General features: G+C 37.0%; 1 protein-coding gene across 7 annotated transcripts; it reads left to right on the forward strand.

The window, feature by feature from the left end:
• Positions 1–117: 117 nt before the first annotated feature.
• Positions 118–15,124, forward strand: LOC117640050 (longitudinals lacking protein, isoforms H/M/V-like). 7 transcript variants are annotated; one of them, XM_034376269.1, is made up of 7 exons: positions 122–329; positions 849–1,041; positions 1,142–1,321; positions 1,439–1,817; positions 1,992–2,069; positions 6,599–6,632; positions 7,983–8,133. In XM_034376269.1, exons 2-7 carry the CDS (start codon positions 856–858, stop codon positions 7,993–7,995), a joined length of 870 nt encoding a protein of 289 aa, XP_034232160.1. In that variant the 5' UTR covers positions 122–329; positions 849–855; the 3' UTR covers positions 7,996–8,133. The 7 variants fall into 7 exon arrangements, with proteins under 7 accessions (XP_034232156.1, XP_034232155.1, XP_034232159.1 ...); XM_034376265.1 differs by lacking the exons at positions 6,599–6,632; positions 7,983–8,133 and adding an exon at positions 14,008–15,124 and having other exon boundaries at positions 118–329; XM_034376264.1 differs by lacking the exons at positions 6,599–6,632; positions 7,983–8,133 and adding an exon at positions 5,038–6,233 and having other exon boundaries at positions 118–329.
• Positions 15,125–15,491: the final 367 nt, after the last annotated feature.

Below are 15,491 nucleotides of genomic sequence, written 5' to 3' on the forward strand. Positions count from 1 at the left end.
TTGAATTCTGTCACTCTCAGTCAATTTTGGCTAAGGATTTGCGTGAAAACCTACTGAAATGTGGCTCAGTTATTCGTGCCGATGTGTTGGTATCCTGTGAGCTCGATGGGGGGCACCAACTACATTCAAGAAGGCGGTGATGCTGTGTAACAAAAAAAGCATTGTTGTTAAGATTGGCGTCTATTGCTCAGGAACTTTCTGCTAATTTTGGTGCTTCTGTTTAATTGTTTTCGTTGGAACAGATGAGATTCGTTAGCAGTCACTACGTTGTCCCAATTTTCCTGCTGCGGATCGATGTGTGAACAGAGGAGAGCGCCTAGGCGATTTAGGTAAGGCCTGAGTAGACCGCGGGGACTCGGACTGCTGCAGTCCTCTTGGGCTGGGTAGGCTCGGCTCGGCTCGCGCTTGGACCCGGAGATGAATGCCCTTTCAGATTTCCGACGCGATTTGGTGATTTGTGGCCGCAGCCCACAATGAACTTGGCTGCCACATTCAGCCGCTCCCATTCACTTGCATAAGCATACTTCGCGTCGACAAATCGTGCGCTCGGCGGGGTTGAGTGTTACCCGTATATGTAGGGTTAATATACAGTGGTCTGTTCGTTTCCTCTGCGGTGTCTAGAAACGCGTAACCCTTTCCCCTCCACAAGCTTCAAAGTATTTTGCCGTTGTATTGTTGAATTGTTGCTTGCACAACATTTTGATCCTTTCTGGGAAAAAAGTAATCCTCTGTTATAATTGTTTTCATTGAGTAGCATTTTGAGTTAATTATAAATCAGTTTTGGAACGTTTGAAATTTTATTATTGTGTTTGGTTTTGAATTTTAATTTGTTAATTTTTTTATTATAGGTAGATAATGGCAACAGCTGAGCAGTTTTCTCTAAGATGGAACAATTTCCAGAGCAATATGACCTCAGGGTTTCATGCCCTGTGGGAAGGAGAAGACTTAGTCGATGTCACTCTAGCTGCTGATGGGCGATTTCTACAAGCACACAAAGTTGTTTTGTCTGTTTGTAGTCCATATTTCAAGACTCTGTTCAAGGTAAGTAAAGCATTATTATCTATATCAATAACTGAGTACTCATTTACATTTTGGCAGTGAAGCATTATTTTATCATCAATGTTTTTTTTCTTTTGAATAGGTAAATCCTTGCAAGCATCCAATTGTTATTCTTAAAGATGTTGCGTACAAAGATTTGGAGGCTTTGCTCCAATTCATGTACCGAGGTGAAGTCAATGTGTGCCAAGAAGAGTTGGGTGGTTTTCTTAAGACTGCAGAAATGTTGGAAGTGAAAGGGTTAACTGGGGATGATAGTCAACGGGTATGTAAAAAGCATTCATTGTTTTGCTGCTTGATTTGATATGATTTCGCCTTTCATTTCTTTCGAGACTCAATAACAGACCTTATAATTCAAATTTACTTTATTTCCTTTTCTCAGAGTTCTTCCCCAAGCAACCAAATGCAGCAGCCTCAAGCATTACCATCTAAGCCATCTAAAGATAGAACACACCTCTCTGGTAAACTTGTATCAGCATCAATGGTTTTGTCTGATGATTCAAGGAGTATCCATTCATCACAGTTCAAGAGGAAAAGAGTTTCTGGACCTGTAAGCCCTGCTACAGCAAACTCAGTCAATGAAGAAAACAGCAACACAAGGGGACATTCAGAATATCCTGAACTGGCTCATCCTAAAGTTGAACCCAGAGATATGGACACTGATGATGGTGGTGACAGTTACAGTGCAGAGAAAGATGCCAGCGACTCCTTGGTGACTCTGCTAGCAGGAGAAAGTAGCCATGGAGGAATTCATTCAGAAGGTATGTTAAGTGAGGATTTAAAAACAAAAGGTTAGCCAACCTTCTGCTTGTATAGTTCAAGAAAGGGACGTACTAATTAATAAATGTGACTGCACAGGCATTTCAAAACTATCTAGACATCCCACCCTGTTAAGTTTATCTTATCTTAGACACTTTTAACCATATTTTTCACAGGCATGGATCCTGCGGTGTTCAGTTCTATGTCAGCGCACGGACAAGGTGATTCAACAGGGACTCAGGATGCCAGTCAAGGTAGGATTCTAGAATTTATTAGGATTTTCTTAATTTTGAGGACAAACAACTGTATTAAATATGATTGTTAACATACAGTTTGATAATATTGTACGATTTCAATTCCTTTGCATATGCTTTTCTTTTGGGTTGTATAATTTTACTTCTACAACTTCTACAGTTGTTTCTCCTCAGCCAAAAAAATAATTGTTGGTGGTTTGAAAATTTAAACAAGTTCCTCTAAAATTTAAATTTTCAATCCTTGATAATTTATACATTTATAAGTAATTGGCATGAAAATAATGTCCCATTCATTTCTGTTTTGACTTCAGTATTGCCTACTGTTGTCAACATAGCTGGGATGGAGGGGTGGGTGGGGAAAACAATGGTTCATGATTGCTATCATACATCTTCAGGTTACAATTCCTTACCTAGCCTTTGTAATAAGTCAAAGAAATAAATATTTTATCATTTAACCTAAGAGGCTATAAGCTTGTTTGACAAACTCAACAAATACGATCTGCCTCTAAATTTGGTTTGTCTGGGCCATGAGATGTGCAATATCAGTTGGGTGCATTAGATTTAGTAATTCCAACATGCTCTCTCTACATTTCAAACTCCTACTGGTTGGAATGTGAAGTTCAGAGCTGAGGTATTCTTGTAGTGCATTGTGTTTAAAATTGTGTTAATCATATGAGTGATAAATTAATCTTGTATGCGTTGTTAATGCTCAAGATAAAATTATTAGGATATTTACTCTGATAATTTTGTTCCTCGCATTCAAGGCATACAATCCTGGAATTAACAGACTTCAGTAGTTAATAGAGAGCATGTTCAAGTGTCTACTAACATAGTGTTTGCCACATTTGCATTCACAGGCTGCATTGCTTTTAACCTTTTTCTTCCCATGTGTCTGTCTTTGTTCTAAAGATTTGAAAACTGGACCTAAGTTACGAGCAACATAGCCAAGCAATGAAAACCCTGCATAGGGATGAAACATTATGGAATGGTTACATTGTTCTTTGTTCTTATGACATTACTCTTTACATGTTCGCCCTCGAAGAAATGAGTACTGCTCTTGTGTGTTGATTTCATTCATTTGTTGTTATTTTATTTTTTGTTCTTTTTTCATGATTATCATTATGAGGCTGCTGTGGCATTGTTTCTTGTTAGATAAGAATGCAGAGCCCCAATCACAATAATTTTTTCTTAGCTTTGTGGAGTTTTCGGGTGACCACTATGTTGATTTGAAATGTGTTTGTCACTATTGTTTTATAGGTGTTCATAAATATATCTGTTCACATTGTAACATATTGATCAAAGCTATGCCTGTCGTAAGGTAAAGTATATGGACAATTCGGTGAAGTCGTTCCTTACGGTGCTAGGTAGAACATTACTGAACATTATACCGAAAATTTCTCGGGCAGGCTGTAGCTCATTTAGTGCTATTTGTAGGCCTCAAGGTGGGTTTTTACTTAGTCTTTCTTACGACGTGACGATGGCCTTAGGCTAAGCCGAAAACTCCGTCGCGGATTGATATATGAAAGCTCACGCTGTGACAAGCCCTCACACCGCGCCCGCTGGCAGATAGTTAGCCGCGCCGAGCGTCATCGCATAAGAATCACCATAAGTGGTTCATTGCTTTCCCATAGCATTAGACCATTGGCTCAGCGTAAGAATCTTCCCGGAGCATAAGAAAGCCTGAGTAAGAACCCGCCCCTCAAAGTTAAAATTAAGCTTATCAGGCTCTAGCTAGAAAAGAGGAGTAAGGGGGAGAGGGGTTGAGAGAGAGATCACGCTACAAACAACTTTGGTCTCCGAAAATACGTACTCAATTGCACAATTTTCAAAAGTAATATGTCTTTAAACCCCTGATTCTTTTCGGAAGAAGCTGCCCCGCGGAAAAACCTTGAAGCTCTAGACGTTAGACATAGTAGCACACACTGTAAGCAATTGACCATTTCTGTCATGTAAAGAAATAAGGTGGGGCTTGTCAGGGAAAGTCTGGTTAAGTGATACAAAGTGTTTAATTAGTCATTTCATACTGTGTGTGCATTATTCCTTTGTCCTTGGTTCACAATACCTTTATCTTAGACGAAGGCTTAGAGGGAGATAATGGTTTTATACTTGAGCAAACTTAAGGTGGTCACTATTTTTATTTGCGATGATTTATTTGTCTTTAACCTAAAAAAGAAGAAACTTTGTTAATGAGAAGATAACTGACACATAAAGAAAGTGGTATGTATTTATTTTATTTTTTTGACCTTTGATTTGTTGCAACTAGGGGTGTCTTGTCTGGCTTTTTTAGTTCATTTCATTTCTACCTCCTTTCTCAAATTTTTTTGCAGAATCATCATTAATATTGCTGACATTCTAGAAAGGACCTTCAGAAGATAATCCACTACATCAAAACAAGGCTTCTTTTGTATACACTTGTGTGTGTTGTCTTCATACAGTTTACCTAAAGTGACAAATCTTAATTTATATGTCTTAACTATACATAATACAGATAAATGCGTATCCGGTGCTTAGAATCAGCCATCAGTTACATTTTACTTCAAGCAGCATTAGAGAGTTGTTAGGTGTTAGGGTTTTTGTTTGGAGGGGAGGAGGGGATGTCTGTTTACCTTGAACTGCATGGTGTTGGTCACTGGGCTATTCTATCTGTTCCCAACAATGAGCCCTTCAAAATGTGCTAAAATTTATCAGTGCGAGTACATCATATTATTGAGCAATTTTTGCCAAACATTGTTAGGGTGATTGATCTTACTTACTTCATACCAGATTTAAATACTTCAGATTGTTTGTCTGGTGGAATAAGGTCCAATCTTTTCAGTCAAATCCTGATGTCTATTTTATTGTTTGTGATTTGAGTTGTCTCTTCTAGGAACAGGATACCTTTGGATTAGTGCTCTGATGGTGGCCTGTGCTCATTTCTTGATCTATCTATTCTTAGTAAGTGTGAAGAATTGTGCATTCCATTTTCCAGGCCCCCTGAACACTTATCAACTGAATAGTGGAGCTGCAGCTGGTTATGGATTTGGAAACTTTGGAATGAATGTTGCAAGCTTTTCATCAAAACGGATCAAGATTCAGTGCCCATATTGTGATGGAACTTACAGTAATTCAAGCAACCTTCGCGTCCACATTAAGGATGCCCACGATCCTTCAACAAGTTCTCTCCCTGTATCATGTGAGCTGTGTTTCTTGACTTTTAAAAACCAAAGTAGCTTACGATATCATCGCTGGAAATATCATGGTGGGGGCCGGAACAGCCAAAGTTCAGCAAGCACAGAGAGGCCTGGAGCTCGCGGTAGTAGTTTGCTGCCTCCGGAATCTAATGTTCCAGATAGTGAGGCCCTTCAAGACTCGAATTTATGTGTGTCAAATGGTTGAGCCACTCTGTGCTGTAGACATATGGGTTCGCGTCTTAATTATGTAGAAGCAGGTGTGGCCGGGTGTAGCCATAACTTTTGTATTCTTTCACTAAAGAAATGAGATGGTTTGTGATCAAAGACTGATAAAGCTATTTCTATTTCAAATTTTTGTTGAAGATAAGCCTCTTTTACTGTGTCCTTGGTTTTGTTTGAATTTGTGGTACATATTATATCTGTCAATATTGCTGGAATACCCCAGCAGTAGGAATACATTCATATTATTAGATCCTTGTGGACCCTTGTTGGTGGCTGGGCAGAGGTATGATACCGTCTTTTCTGGGCTGCTTCAGGAGCCCTCAGGCCTAGGACTCCAGTCAAATTGGCTTGGTCTATAATTATTCAGTTAGATTTTTGTTGGGCAGGTTGCATGGAACAACACTGCTATATACTGGTATGTAATATTTGAAGTTGTCAAAATAATAGTAATAATATGATCTTTGAATGCCAATCTTTTTATGGGGTTGAGAGGGGGGTTGTGTTACAAGAACACATGTTTGGGAGGTGCCTATCACTAAAGTACCTATACCATTTAGGGGGCTACCTGTTCTTTATAAATCTCTTTTGTCCAGTATTTAGCAGGGGTGGACCTCGTACTGTTTTGTCTAGTTCTTTTTTTCTTTGATCTTTTAAGATTTGTGTGTTAGTTCATTATTCATTATTGCAGAACCATTCTGATTTGCCTTTTACCCTGTGCTGTGATGAAATCATTTGCTTTTTACCTTTTGAAATACAAAGTGTGAAATTTTTACATCTAGTTGTTGTTCTATCCCTCTTAATTGTCTCCCTTTCACAAATCCTTACTTTAATATGCTCTCGCAGCTATAAAAATTGCCATTTCTGGACAAATAACCTTTTTTCATTCTATTTTATGAATTACCATTACCATGTTCTTCTCTTGACAACAAATCATGTTTATACATCATTGTTAGTGTAGGATTTTCTATCTCATTCAGATTTCTGTGCGGGCTGAAGGATTATGTTTTTACTAAGCATAGGAACATTTGCCAAAGACTGTAGTCATGTTGATTTGACTCATTCACTCCACTTGCTGTGCCTCCACCCTCCAAATTTAATACCATTCATGGTGTGTTTAATTTTTCTCTATACCAATAGACACGTTGCAGATTGCTGGAATATATAGCAAATGGTAAGAAGACATATAGGAGTTACATGCATGAGTATAAGAATTTAACTGGTTTCTGGTACATCATAGTGTATTATTTATTTATTTATTTTGTTGTTTTTTTTTTCATTGGTGCAGGGAATCATCTGTAGTGCAACCAACTTTTTCTTTTGTTATATTTATTGTTTAATTTTGCTGCTTTCCACCCTTGAAATTCATGCTTTCAGTTATAATTTTTGTCTTCATTTCAAATTATTTTAATTTAATTTAATTTTTTAGCATGAATGGTACACAGCACTAGCCTTCATACCTATTTTGGACAGATAATCATTTGAATGCTCTGCATTAAGTTTTACTTAAAAGATTTGCTTTGTAACGTCTTTAGAGTTTACCTCTTGTAAGGCATTCATCACATAGCTGCCTTTCTTTATGGTGGTGGTGAGTTCTGTATCTTTGACTCGTTGATTCTTAATTCAGTTTGTGAGAACTGTCTTCTACTGGTGATTTTGGTGGAGTCTTTGCTCTTCTGGTAATTTCATCAGGGGATTAATACGGTTTGCCTGGCACAGCACATACAGGACAGTGCATTTTTTTTTTTTTTTTTTTTTGGTTTAGGCGTTTTATTATATAACAGTACATCATGTGTTCAATCCTTTGAGTATAATTTTTGTTCAGAAAAGATTTATCTCATATTCTTGATAGCTCAGATTAGAGAGTTTTCCCACTCAAGTTCCTCAGTAATATTCTGAAACGATACTGAAACTATTGACCCTTGTTCCTTCTCATTTCTCAATATTCTTAAAAGCAAATATACTTTAATCGATAGATGCTGAGAAACTGTCAACAAGTTGCGTTGTGCCTTGAGTCATCGAGATTTTAATTCCTAAGAAAACTTCCAATTTTCATGTTTTCAAACCTACATGAAGTGGCACTGATTTATGGGATCGAGTTCATTTACATGCAATCCTTAACCTCTTTCAGAATGGTCTATATCAATGTTCTTATTCTATTCACTCTTGTTTGTTTGCAGCATTTACTCACTTATTAGATGTTGGATATTAATTTCGGCTTAGTTTAAAATATTGCTTGGCAGTGTTTTTTTTTTTATATTTTGTGATTATTGTTGGTGAATGGTAGATCTATCTTTCTTTGTAAACCTAACTGGTGCTTGGTGGTTATAAGAAATCAGAAAGCACGGTCACTAGCCTTTGATTTGGTTGATTTTTATTACCAGTTTTCTTTTCTTGTCTTTTTTTTTCTTTCATTCTCATTGCTTCTATTTTTCCTTGTGCATGAATACTAAGCACTATGCGCCACTTTGACTTGCACCTAGAGTTTGAGTGCTTTTGTCCACATATTGTATTGATTTTGCAGGGAATCACTTTGAAGAGGAGGATGAGGATGGAAAGCCCAGCAGTTTGCCTTCCAAGGCTGAGAATCCAGAGCTGGGATACAGTCTGCAAGTGCTGAGACACAGTCTTAGCATTCACAACAGCAGCAGAGGTGTGAGCATTCTCAAGAAAAATATCATCAATCAACTCTGGCGGCCCAATGCTTCCCGTGTTACTTCTGAGTACCGCTGCACGCTGTGTCAGAAGACATTCACTCGCAGAGATCACCTGCGCACTCATGAGAGGAACTTGCATGGGCAAGATGCAGGGCCATTCACTTGCTGCATTTGTATGCAGTTATACAAGAATGCTGATAGCTTGCGAAAGCATGTAACCAAGTATCACTTCTCTCGTGAAGTTGCGACATCAACATCAACTGCTACCACGGCCACCACAGATGTCCCATCCTGATAGATTTTACTACGGATAAAGTTTTATTTATTACCCTGTAGCATCATTCTGTCACTTTTAAACAGGGCCAGATTTTTATTAGACATATAGTAGACAAACCAAATTATCTGACCAAAGTTAGTCTGAAATTGTACAATCAAAGGCAGCATCAACTAGTCATGATAAGCCAAGCGATCCAACCGTTTGTTTGTTTGTTGTGTTTTGCTCAGGATTATTGAGCAGTTTTTAGTCAGTAACGTTTGATTTCTTCAGTGCCATAAAACTGCCAAGAAAATTATTGGGCAAAGAAAATTTAATTTGCATCCTTAAACTTAAATTATTTTCATATAATAATATACAGTTTTAGGGTATAAATACAAAATTGAACTTCATGTTAACTATGATTCTAAAAATGGCACCATCTCTGCTTTTTTTCTATTAGTTTTCGGTGACTGTCCATTTTTTAATTGATTGATCAGTATAATTGGACTTGTCTGAATGAGATTTTAGAGATGTACTATTCAGCTACCCTCTGCTACAAAGGAGACACCAGTATTAGCTGTTTAGGCGCAGTTATTGAAGTGGTATTGGTATTGTTTCATAGGTTAGTCAATCTGAACCTCATTCTCGTACTCGTTTCACAGCATTATTCGAGTATCATTTAGTGCCTTTGACAAGTGCCTTCATACTTGAGCCAAACTTGAACTTATATAAAAGTAGAGTGAACTTATATATAAATATATGTATTTTATTTGTCTTTGGAAAGCTTAGACATCATACACATAACATAAATGTAGTTACATTAAATCTTATACCATAAAATAGTGCCAAGGTATTACAGTTTATGAACCTGTAGTCATACTTCATTCTAGCAATTGTCTGAGTAGTTTTATAATAATGAATGTTCAACATGTTTGCAATGTTACTGTACTATGTATCCCAAAGCTTCTAGTTGTAAGACCATTTTATTTCATTCGTTGATGCAAATGACAGTTAACACCACTTAGCCACAGATAGATACACCCTGCCAACTGCAGTTCCTTTAAATTTTCAATATACTGTTCTTCATTTATTCTTCTTTAACCATGTGTTATTTTAGAAGTTCTTTTGGACTCTTGTGCTATTTCAGTTTAAGGTTCTACCGAAACAATTAGAAATCTCGACTCAACAATTGACTTTTGGTACATTTTAGCCACTTCAAGTCTCATTTAGTTATTCATCTGTTTAGTGGGGCTGTTTGGCAGTGATATGTGTTGGGTCTATGTGGAGTTGTTTTGACCATTGGTTTTATTTGATTGCAATGAAGCCTCCCATCTAGTCCATTGATGGCCTCCTAAGTAGTAATCACATCACTAAGCTATTACGTGATAGCTTTTCAGAGAAAAGGCATTTTTTTTCTCTCTTCTAGCGCCTTTTTATCATAACAGACTGATAAGGCAATTAATGCATAATGGTACAATAATATTGAAATAACTTGAGTGTACCTCATTTATTTGAACTTTTATTCTAGATTTAAGTGGTTCTAAAATGTTGTTTGCTTCCTCTCCCTTTTTTTCTGCATATTTTTGACTTACATTTATTTCTGAAATTTGCACCTATCCTTTCTTTCTTCAGTTTATTGTAAGTGTTTAAATGAGGTTCCATTGAGTTCTCAAATAATGTGTGCAATTATCCAGTTAAAGTTTTCTTGATTTATGACCCCTCTTTACTTTGTTTTGATGTTTTTGACTTTCAACCACCAAAGTATTTGTTTTAATTCTTGATCCCTAAGTAATTCAAAGATTATGAACTAGTCAGTTATCTTTGTTGGAACCAAATATAAGCAATGCTTTTCCAAATATATCTTACTGGACTCGAAATGGTCTCAATTTTGTTCTTTCTTTTGAAACGTCATATTAGCTTTAAGCCCAAGCACAATTGAGTATTCAGATGTGCATGTGGAATGATGTGAATTGTGTTTTTGTATTTCTTGTAGCTGGGGTGTTCAATTCAAGCTCTGAACATCAATGTTTTCTTGTGCCATATATATTGGCATTGTTGTTCAACTTGTTATGGTATTCCCAGATCTTTATTAACCTGTTGTGTGTCTTGTAGATTTCATTTTATCTTTGTTTTGGCCTCTTCAATGTATCCCTAAAAAGTTAAGTTGAATAAAAGAGTCTTTACTGCACTCAGTACTCATATGATTTTTCAATAGCAGAAAATTGTGATCCTAATTGTAAGCATAAATACCAAAAAACTCAACCACACTAAATTTGACATCCTTGCCATGCTGTTACCATCTAGACCATGATATCCTGGTGAGTATTTCTTTTAAACTTTGCTGATGGAAAAGTTCTTTTCAGAATGTCGTTCATGACAAGGTGATAAATGTACCTGATCCCCCGGCAACCATGTTCTGTTGTACTTTCTACGTAGAATTTTTTTTGCAGTCATCTTCCCTCTTCCAGACCAAATTTTTTGCATGGAGTTAGAAGTGTATGATTCACCTGTGTCTAACATTATTAGTTTGTCAGCATGTTCATCTGTGAGGATTACAGGAACCAATGCTCTACAACACAGAATTGTATCATCTGTAAGGTGTCATTTTGACACTAACACACCTTTGCACCGAGACGCTTACTGTTTATTTTAAAATTATGGTGAAGACACAAAGTCAATGAGTGTGTAAATTCTCCTTTGGTGTCTCTAGACTTGTAATTTGCCATACTTTCTGTGCAGGGTATCAATTTCCTGAGGATATATTGTCTCGAGCCAAGAAAAGATACTCTGAAGAAAAATCAGTGCCTTGTGATTTATGTCATCGCCGCTTCTCCACTCGTGCCTGTATGGTTACTCATCGCTCAAATATTCATGGCAGTTTAAAGGGTCCTTTTTCTTGTGTTATTTGTGGGAAAATGTCCAAAAACAAGCGCAGTTTAAATACTCATATGTATGAATACCACAGAACAAATTTTAAGAAGTTGAGAATGTCATATCCACAACCACATTAGACCTATATTGTTGTAATTGACTGTCTACAGGATGCATTAACACTCAATGTCTTTGTCTCTCAAATAATCCTTTACTTTATGTTTCCTATTTATTTGTGTCCAAGTTTCCCTATTGCACTGTAATGCTTTTTAACTAATGCAAAATGGTCTATGGTCTTTGAGATTCTCTTTGCTAAGTAAATTTTGTCCATATCTTCCAAGAAAGGTAAACCAGAGCTCTCATCTTAAAGCGAATTTGTCAAGGGATCCTGGACACTTCAAGCATTAAATTTCATGTTCTTATGGTTTCCATTTGTTGTGCAATTCATGTAAGTCATTATTTATTGTCCTTTTCTTGATTGTTTCTTTCTCTCTTTCCAATTGAACCTACTTTTGGTATGTCTTGTCTCACCCTAAGTGACACTAGTAGCACTTGTTTCCATATTAAATTTTTTCTTTTTTATGGGGTCATTGCATTGGACTGGATTTGCCTGTTCCTCAAAGTTAATTTGAGACTTGTGTGAGCTAGTTTTCCAGAAATGTTATTCATGTGTTCAAGTAAAATTGCAATAAACAGAATTTGCTCATCCCTCCTGTTGTCATTTGTATGAAAAATTTCCCATTGTATTCATTTTCACTACCACAAATCATCCGGTCTGTGAAGCTTATCATCTGTCCCTTCTTCCTTTTGGAAAATAACAAAACTTGTGTTTTAAAGCAGCAATTTTAATGTTGCTAATTTGAAGAAATTTATTTTAGTGATTGCACCCCTATGTAATAGAAGTTAAAATGTCCTCAATCTAATGTAGTTTTTCTTTGCAGTTGAATACATCAAAACGGACAAGGGGCATCTCAAACTTCTTCTCGGAGGCTATATGTATACAAGGCATCGTGTCAACAATGGAACTATTGAATGGCGCTGTGATCAACGGAAGTTGTGCACCAGTCGTCTCTGGGTCACCTTTGGTACAAATAACGTAGCTAAAATATCACCTCACTCACATCCTGCTGATCATGATCGAGTGAAGATAGCAAAACTTTCAAGATGGTTAGTGCCCCAAGACATGAAGGCCTGGAACAGTGCCGAATTATGGGAAAGAAAGTGAATGCTGCAATGAATGAAGCTCATAAGTCAGTGAGGCCTCAGGTTCCCTGTAATACTTGTGCCATAGTGCAGTTTGCAAATGCTTTAGAACTGTAATGAACTGGCCTGTGACTCCCTGTCACCTACGGTAGAGTTTTACTGTGATCTCTTGAGAGTTTGGATCAAATAGGTATTCTCAAAGAAAAGAAATTGGTCATTGCCATGTTAAACAAATGTGCTGGCATATTTGTAAGAAGATTTTCTTTTTCTCTTCAGCCAAAAAAGGTCCTTTTTTCCCCTTCCAGTTTTAAATTATTGTTCAATTCACAAATATTCTTGTAGCAAAATTTTGTTTTCTTTGTTTTTATTTGTGTCATCAAATCTATCAAAGTATGGCCTCAAAACCATCAGTGACTGGTTGCATTATTTATGGCTGATACATGGTAAATGTACAAATAGAATACTTAAGTATCTTTCTTCATTAAGCTATAAATGAAACTGGTAAATGATTGATAAGTTAAGAAAGGTTCATAGAGGTTTCTTCTACATTCTTCTTTTTGTGGTTTTAGAAGTACATCTGTGAATATTGTGCAAGACAACAACTCTCGTCATAATTTAACTGTTTTGTGTGGACAACAGATCTTTGTCTTGTTTGATGCATGTTCAGAATCCTCTAAAAGCTGCATCGTGTCTGCCTTTCAAGTAGGTTTACTGCTGTATTACAATAGGGCACAAACTATTATCTTCTCTTTGAAGTGTTTTTGCCACTTCTTGTGTACCTGTTTTTGTATTGTGTTAATGTACATGAATTGGTTGGTTTGTTTTATCTTTCCTGTATGTACTTTTCTTTATTTAATAACAGAAGACAAATACCTGTCGACATTTCCAAAGTTGAAATGGTCTCATGTCAGACATTTTCAGACCCCCCCTTTTTTTTTTTTCTTTTTTTTGGTGACGTTGAGTTAAGTCTCTTTTTGTGATCTACAAACCAGGAAACTAGCATGTTCTGAACTGTTTCTCATGAATTTTTACTTACATCAAGGTTTCAGGAACTTGTAAAAATCTTCTCAGATGTAAAAAAATTTAAATGGATACATTTACATTTGTAAGTAATATAGTTATGTAGATAAATTTTCCTGTGATCAAATTTTGAAGTTAAGTAACTTGTTTTAGGTCAGTCATGTTAAGCACCATAAAAGTTAACTTTAAAAAAATACAGAAAGAATGTAATGTTTGTATTGATTATTTCTCAATAAACAAGTTCATCATGTCACTAGCCAGGTTTCCTTTTTAAAAATTATCTTGTACCATTTTTCCTACTAAACAAAGACTGGTATTGCACTTTCTCTCCAAACATGCCGTGGGCTGGGTCCTAAAAAAGTAAATTTAATAGGTTTGTGTGTCAAGAATGACCATATAAACAAAATCATTCTGAAAGAAAGTGACAAACATTGTTAGTCACCATTCTTAATTAGTCTATCCTAATATTTGTTTGATAGTGATTAAGCTATATTGTACCAGTGTCAGCTAAAATTTATCTTGTCATTATTTTTGCTTTTCAGGATTCCCATGGATGATACCTCCAGCGTTTACTCGACCGAAGCAAATAAAACAAGTTTGGTGTCCAGTCTGTAGTCGACCATTTGCCACCAAATTTAATTTAAGAATCCATATGCGAGATAAACATAGTGTTTCCCATGATCTTTTCGTCTGTCCTCATTGTGGCAAAGTCATGAAAAACAAAAGTTGTTTACGCGTGCATATGTATCAAAAGCACAACAATGGCAGAGAGCAACAATTTGCTCTCAATAATGAAGCACAAGGCACTGCTTCAGACCACCTTAAGGGTAATATTGAAGAAACACCTGAGGACTTCTCCCTACAAGACTGAGAGTTGCAGCTTCATGTTTGAAGTTTCTGGTAATTTGTGTTCAAACCACTTTTCTTTTTATCAAACTTGAAGGTTACTATGATAACTGAAAACAAGATATTGAAAATGAAAATGTTTAGCTCATAAGTATCTGTGATTACTGTCCCCCGCAGTATTATTCATGTATCCATTAGCAGTTACATATCTCAGGGAGACAGACTACAAACCTTTTTCCCACTTCCTGGAAACACTTGTCAGTATTAGACATTCTCACAGGAGTAACTAATTGGTGGTTTTGTTATTGTTAAAACCAAGAATGAATTGCTCTGCACTGCCTTCTCCAGAGGGGATATAGTCAATAAAATCATACCTGTGATGCCATTGTCACAAAATAAACACAATTCAACCGCATAAAGTCATAGTGACTTTTGAACATCTGTAACTGGTGATATTTGTTTCACGAGCATGACAATGACTTTGTGGTGATTGTATGTTCTATGTAAGTCCTACATTCCTCCATTATAATTTTTATCAACTGTGTCAATATTACCTTAAGTTTTTTGAAAAATTGATAGGGGTATTTTGAAGTTCCTACGTGGAGACAGACTCAGGGCTGGAGTCCCTTTCATGGTCCACAGCGACCAGCAATTCAGAAGTGCCTTCATGCCAGGAATTGTAAAGTCTCAAATTCTCAGACAAGAAGAATGAAACTCTTCCAAAATGGATGTTCTGTAGTTGTATAACAAATTATTTTTTGAAGCATGTTGTACAAATTTGTAAATAAATTTTTAAATAAACTTTTACTTTTATGGCAGTGGATTCATTGCTAAACATACTCGCGATTACTGTAAATCGCTTACCTGCCACAGGACTTCCCCGGTCCTTTGGCTTTCGGGCCGCGGTCGGCAGGGTGAATCCGCCGCCTTGCCTCTCTCGCACTCGTGGGGCACCGCATTGTGTTGAGAGAGAGAGAGAGCCCCGCTACTTGTCCGTTCCAGTTCGGCTCCCACGACGCCGTGAGAGTAGGCATCCCTTTCGTCAGTAGGGAAGGGAGGTCACCGCGTGCCGCGTCACAGCCGCCCGACATTCGAAGGACCGTTTGGAAAACCCAGGAGATGTGGCGTACGGGGAGGACACACACAGCTCTAGAGGATGTGTACAGCTAGCCCCGCTAGG

The sequence above is a fragment of the Thrips palmi genome, unplaced genomic scaffold (assembly GCF_012932325.1).
Source record: "Thrips palmi isolate BJ-2018 unplaced genomic scaffold, TpBJ-2018v1 HiC_scaffold_12, whole genome shotgun sequence".
Lineage (NCBI taxonomy): Eukaryota > Metazoa > Arthropoda > Insecta > Thysanoptera > Thripidae > Thrips > Thrips palmi.

Excerpts from the sequence above, each read along its gene's own strand:
- LOC117640050 (XM_034376262.1), top strand. The coding sequence starts at position 856 with ATGGCAACAGCTGAGCAGTTTTCTCTAAGATGGAACAATTTCCAGAGC. Across the intron at positions 1,042-1,141 it reads ATTTCAAGACTCTGTTCAAG|GTAAATCCTTGCAAGCATCC; the intron begins GTAAGTAAAGCA and ends TCTTTTGAATAG. Across the intron at positions 1,322-1,438 it reads CTGGGGATGATAGTCAACGG|AGTTCTTCCCCAAGCAACCA; the intron begins GTATGTAAAAAG and ends TCCTTTTCTCAG.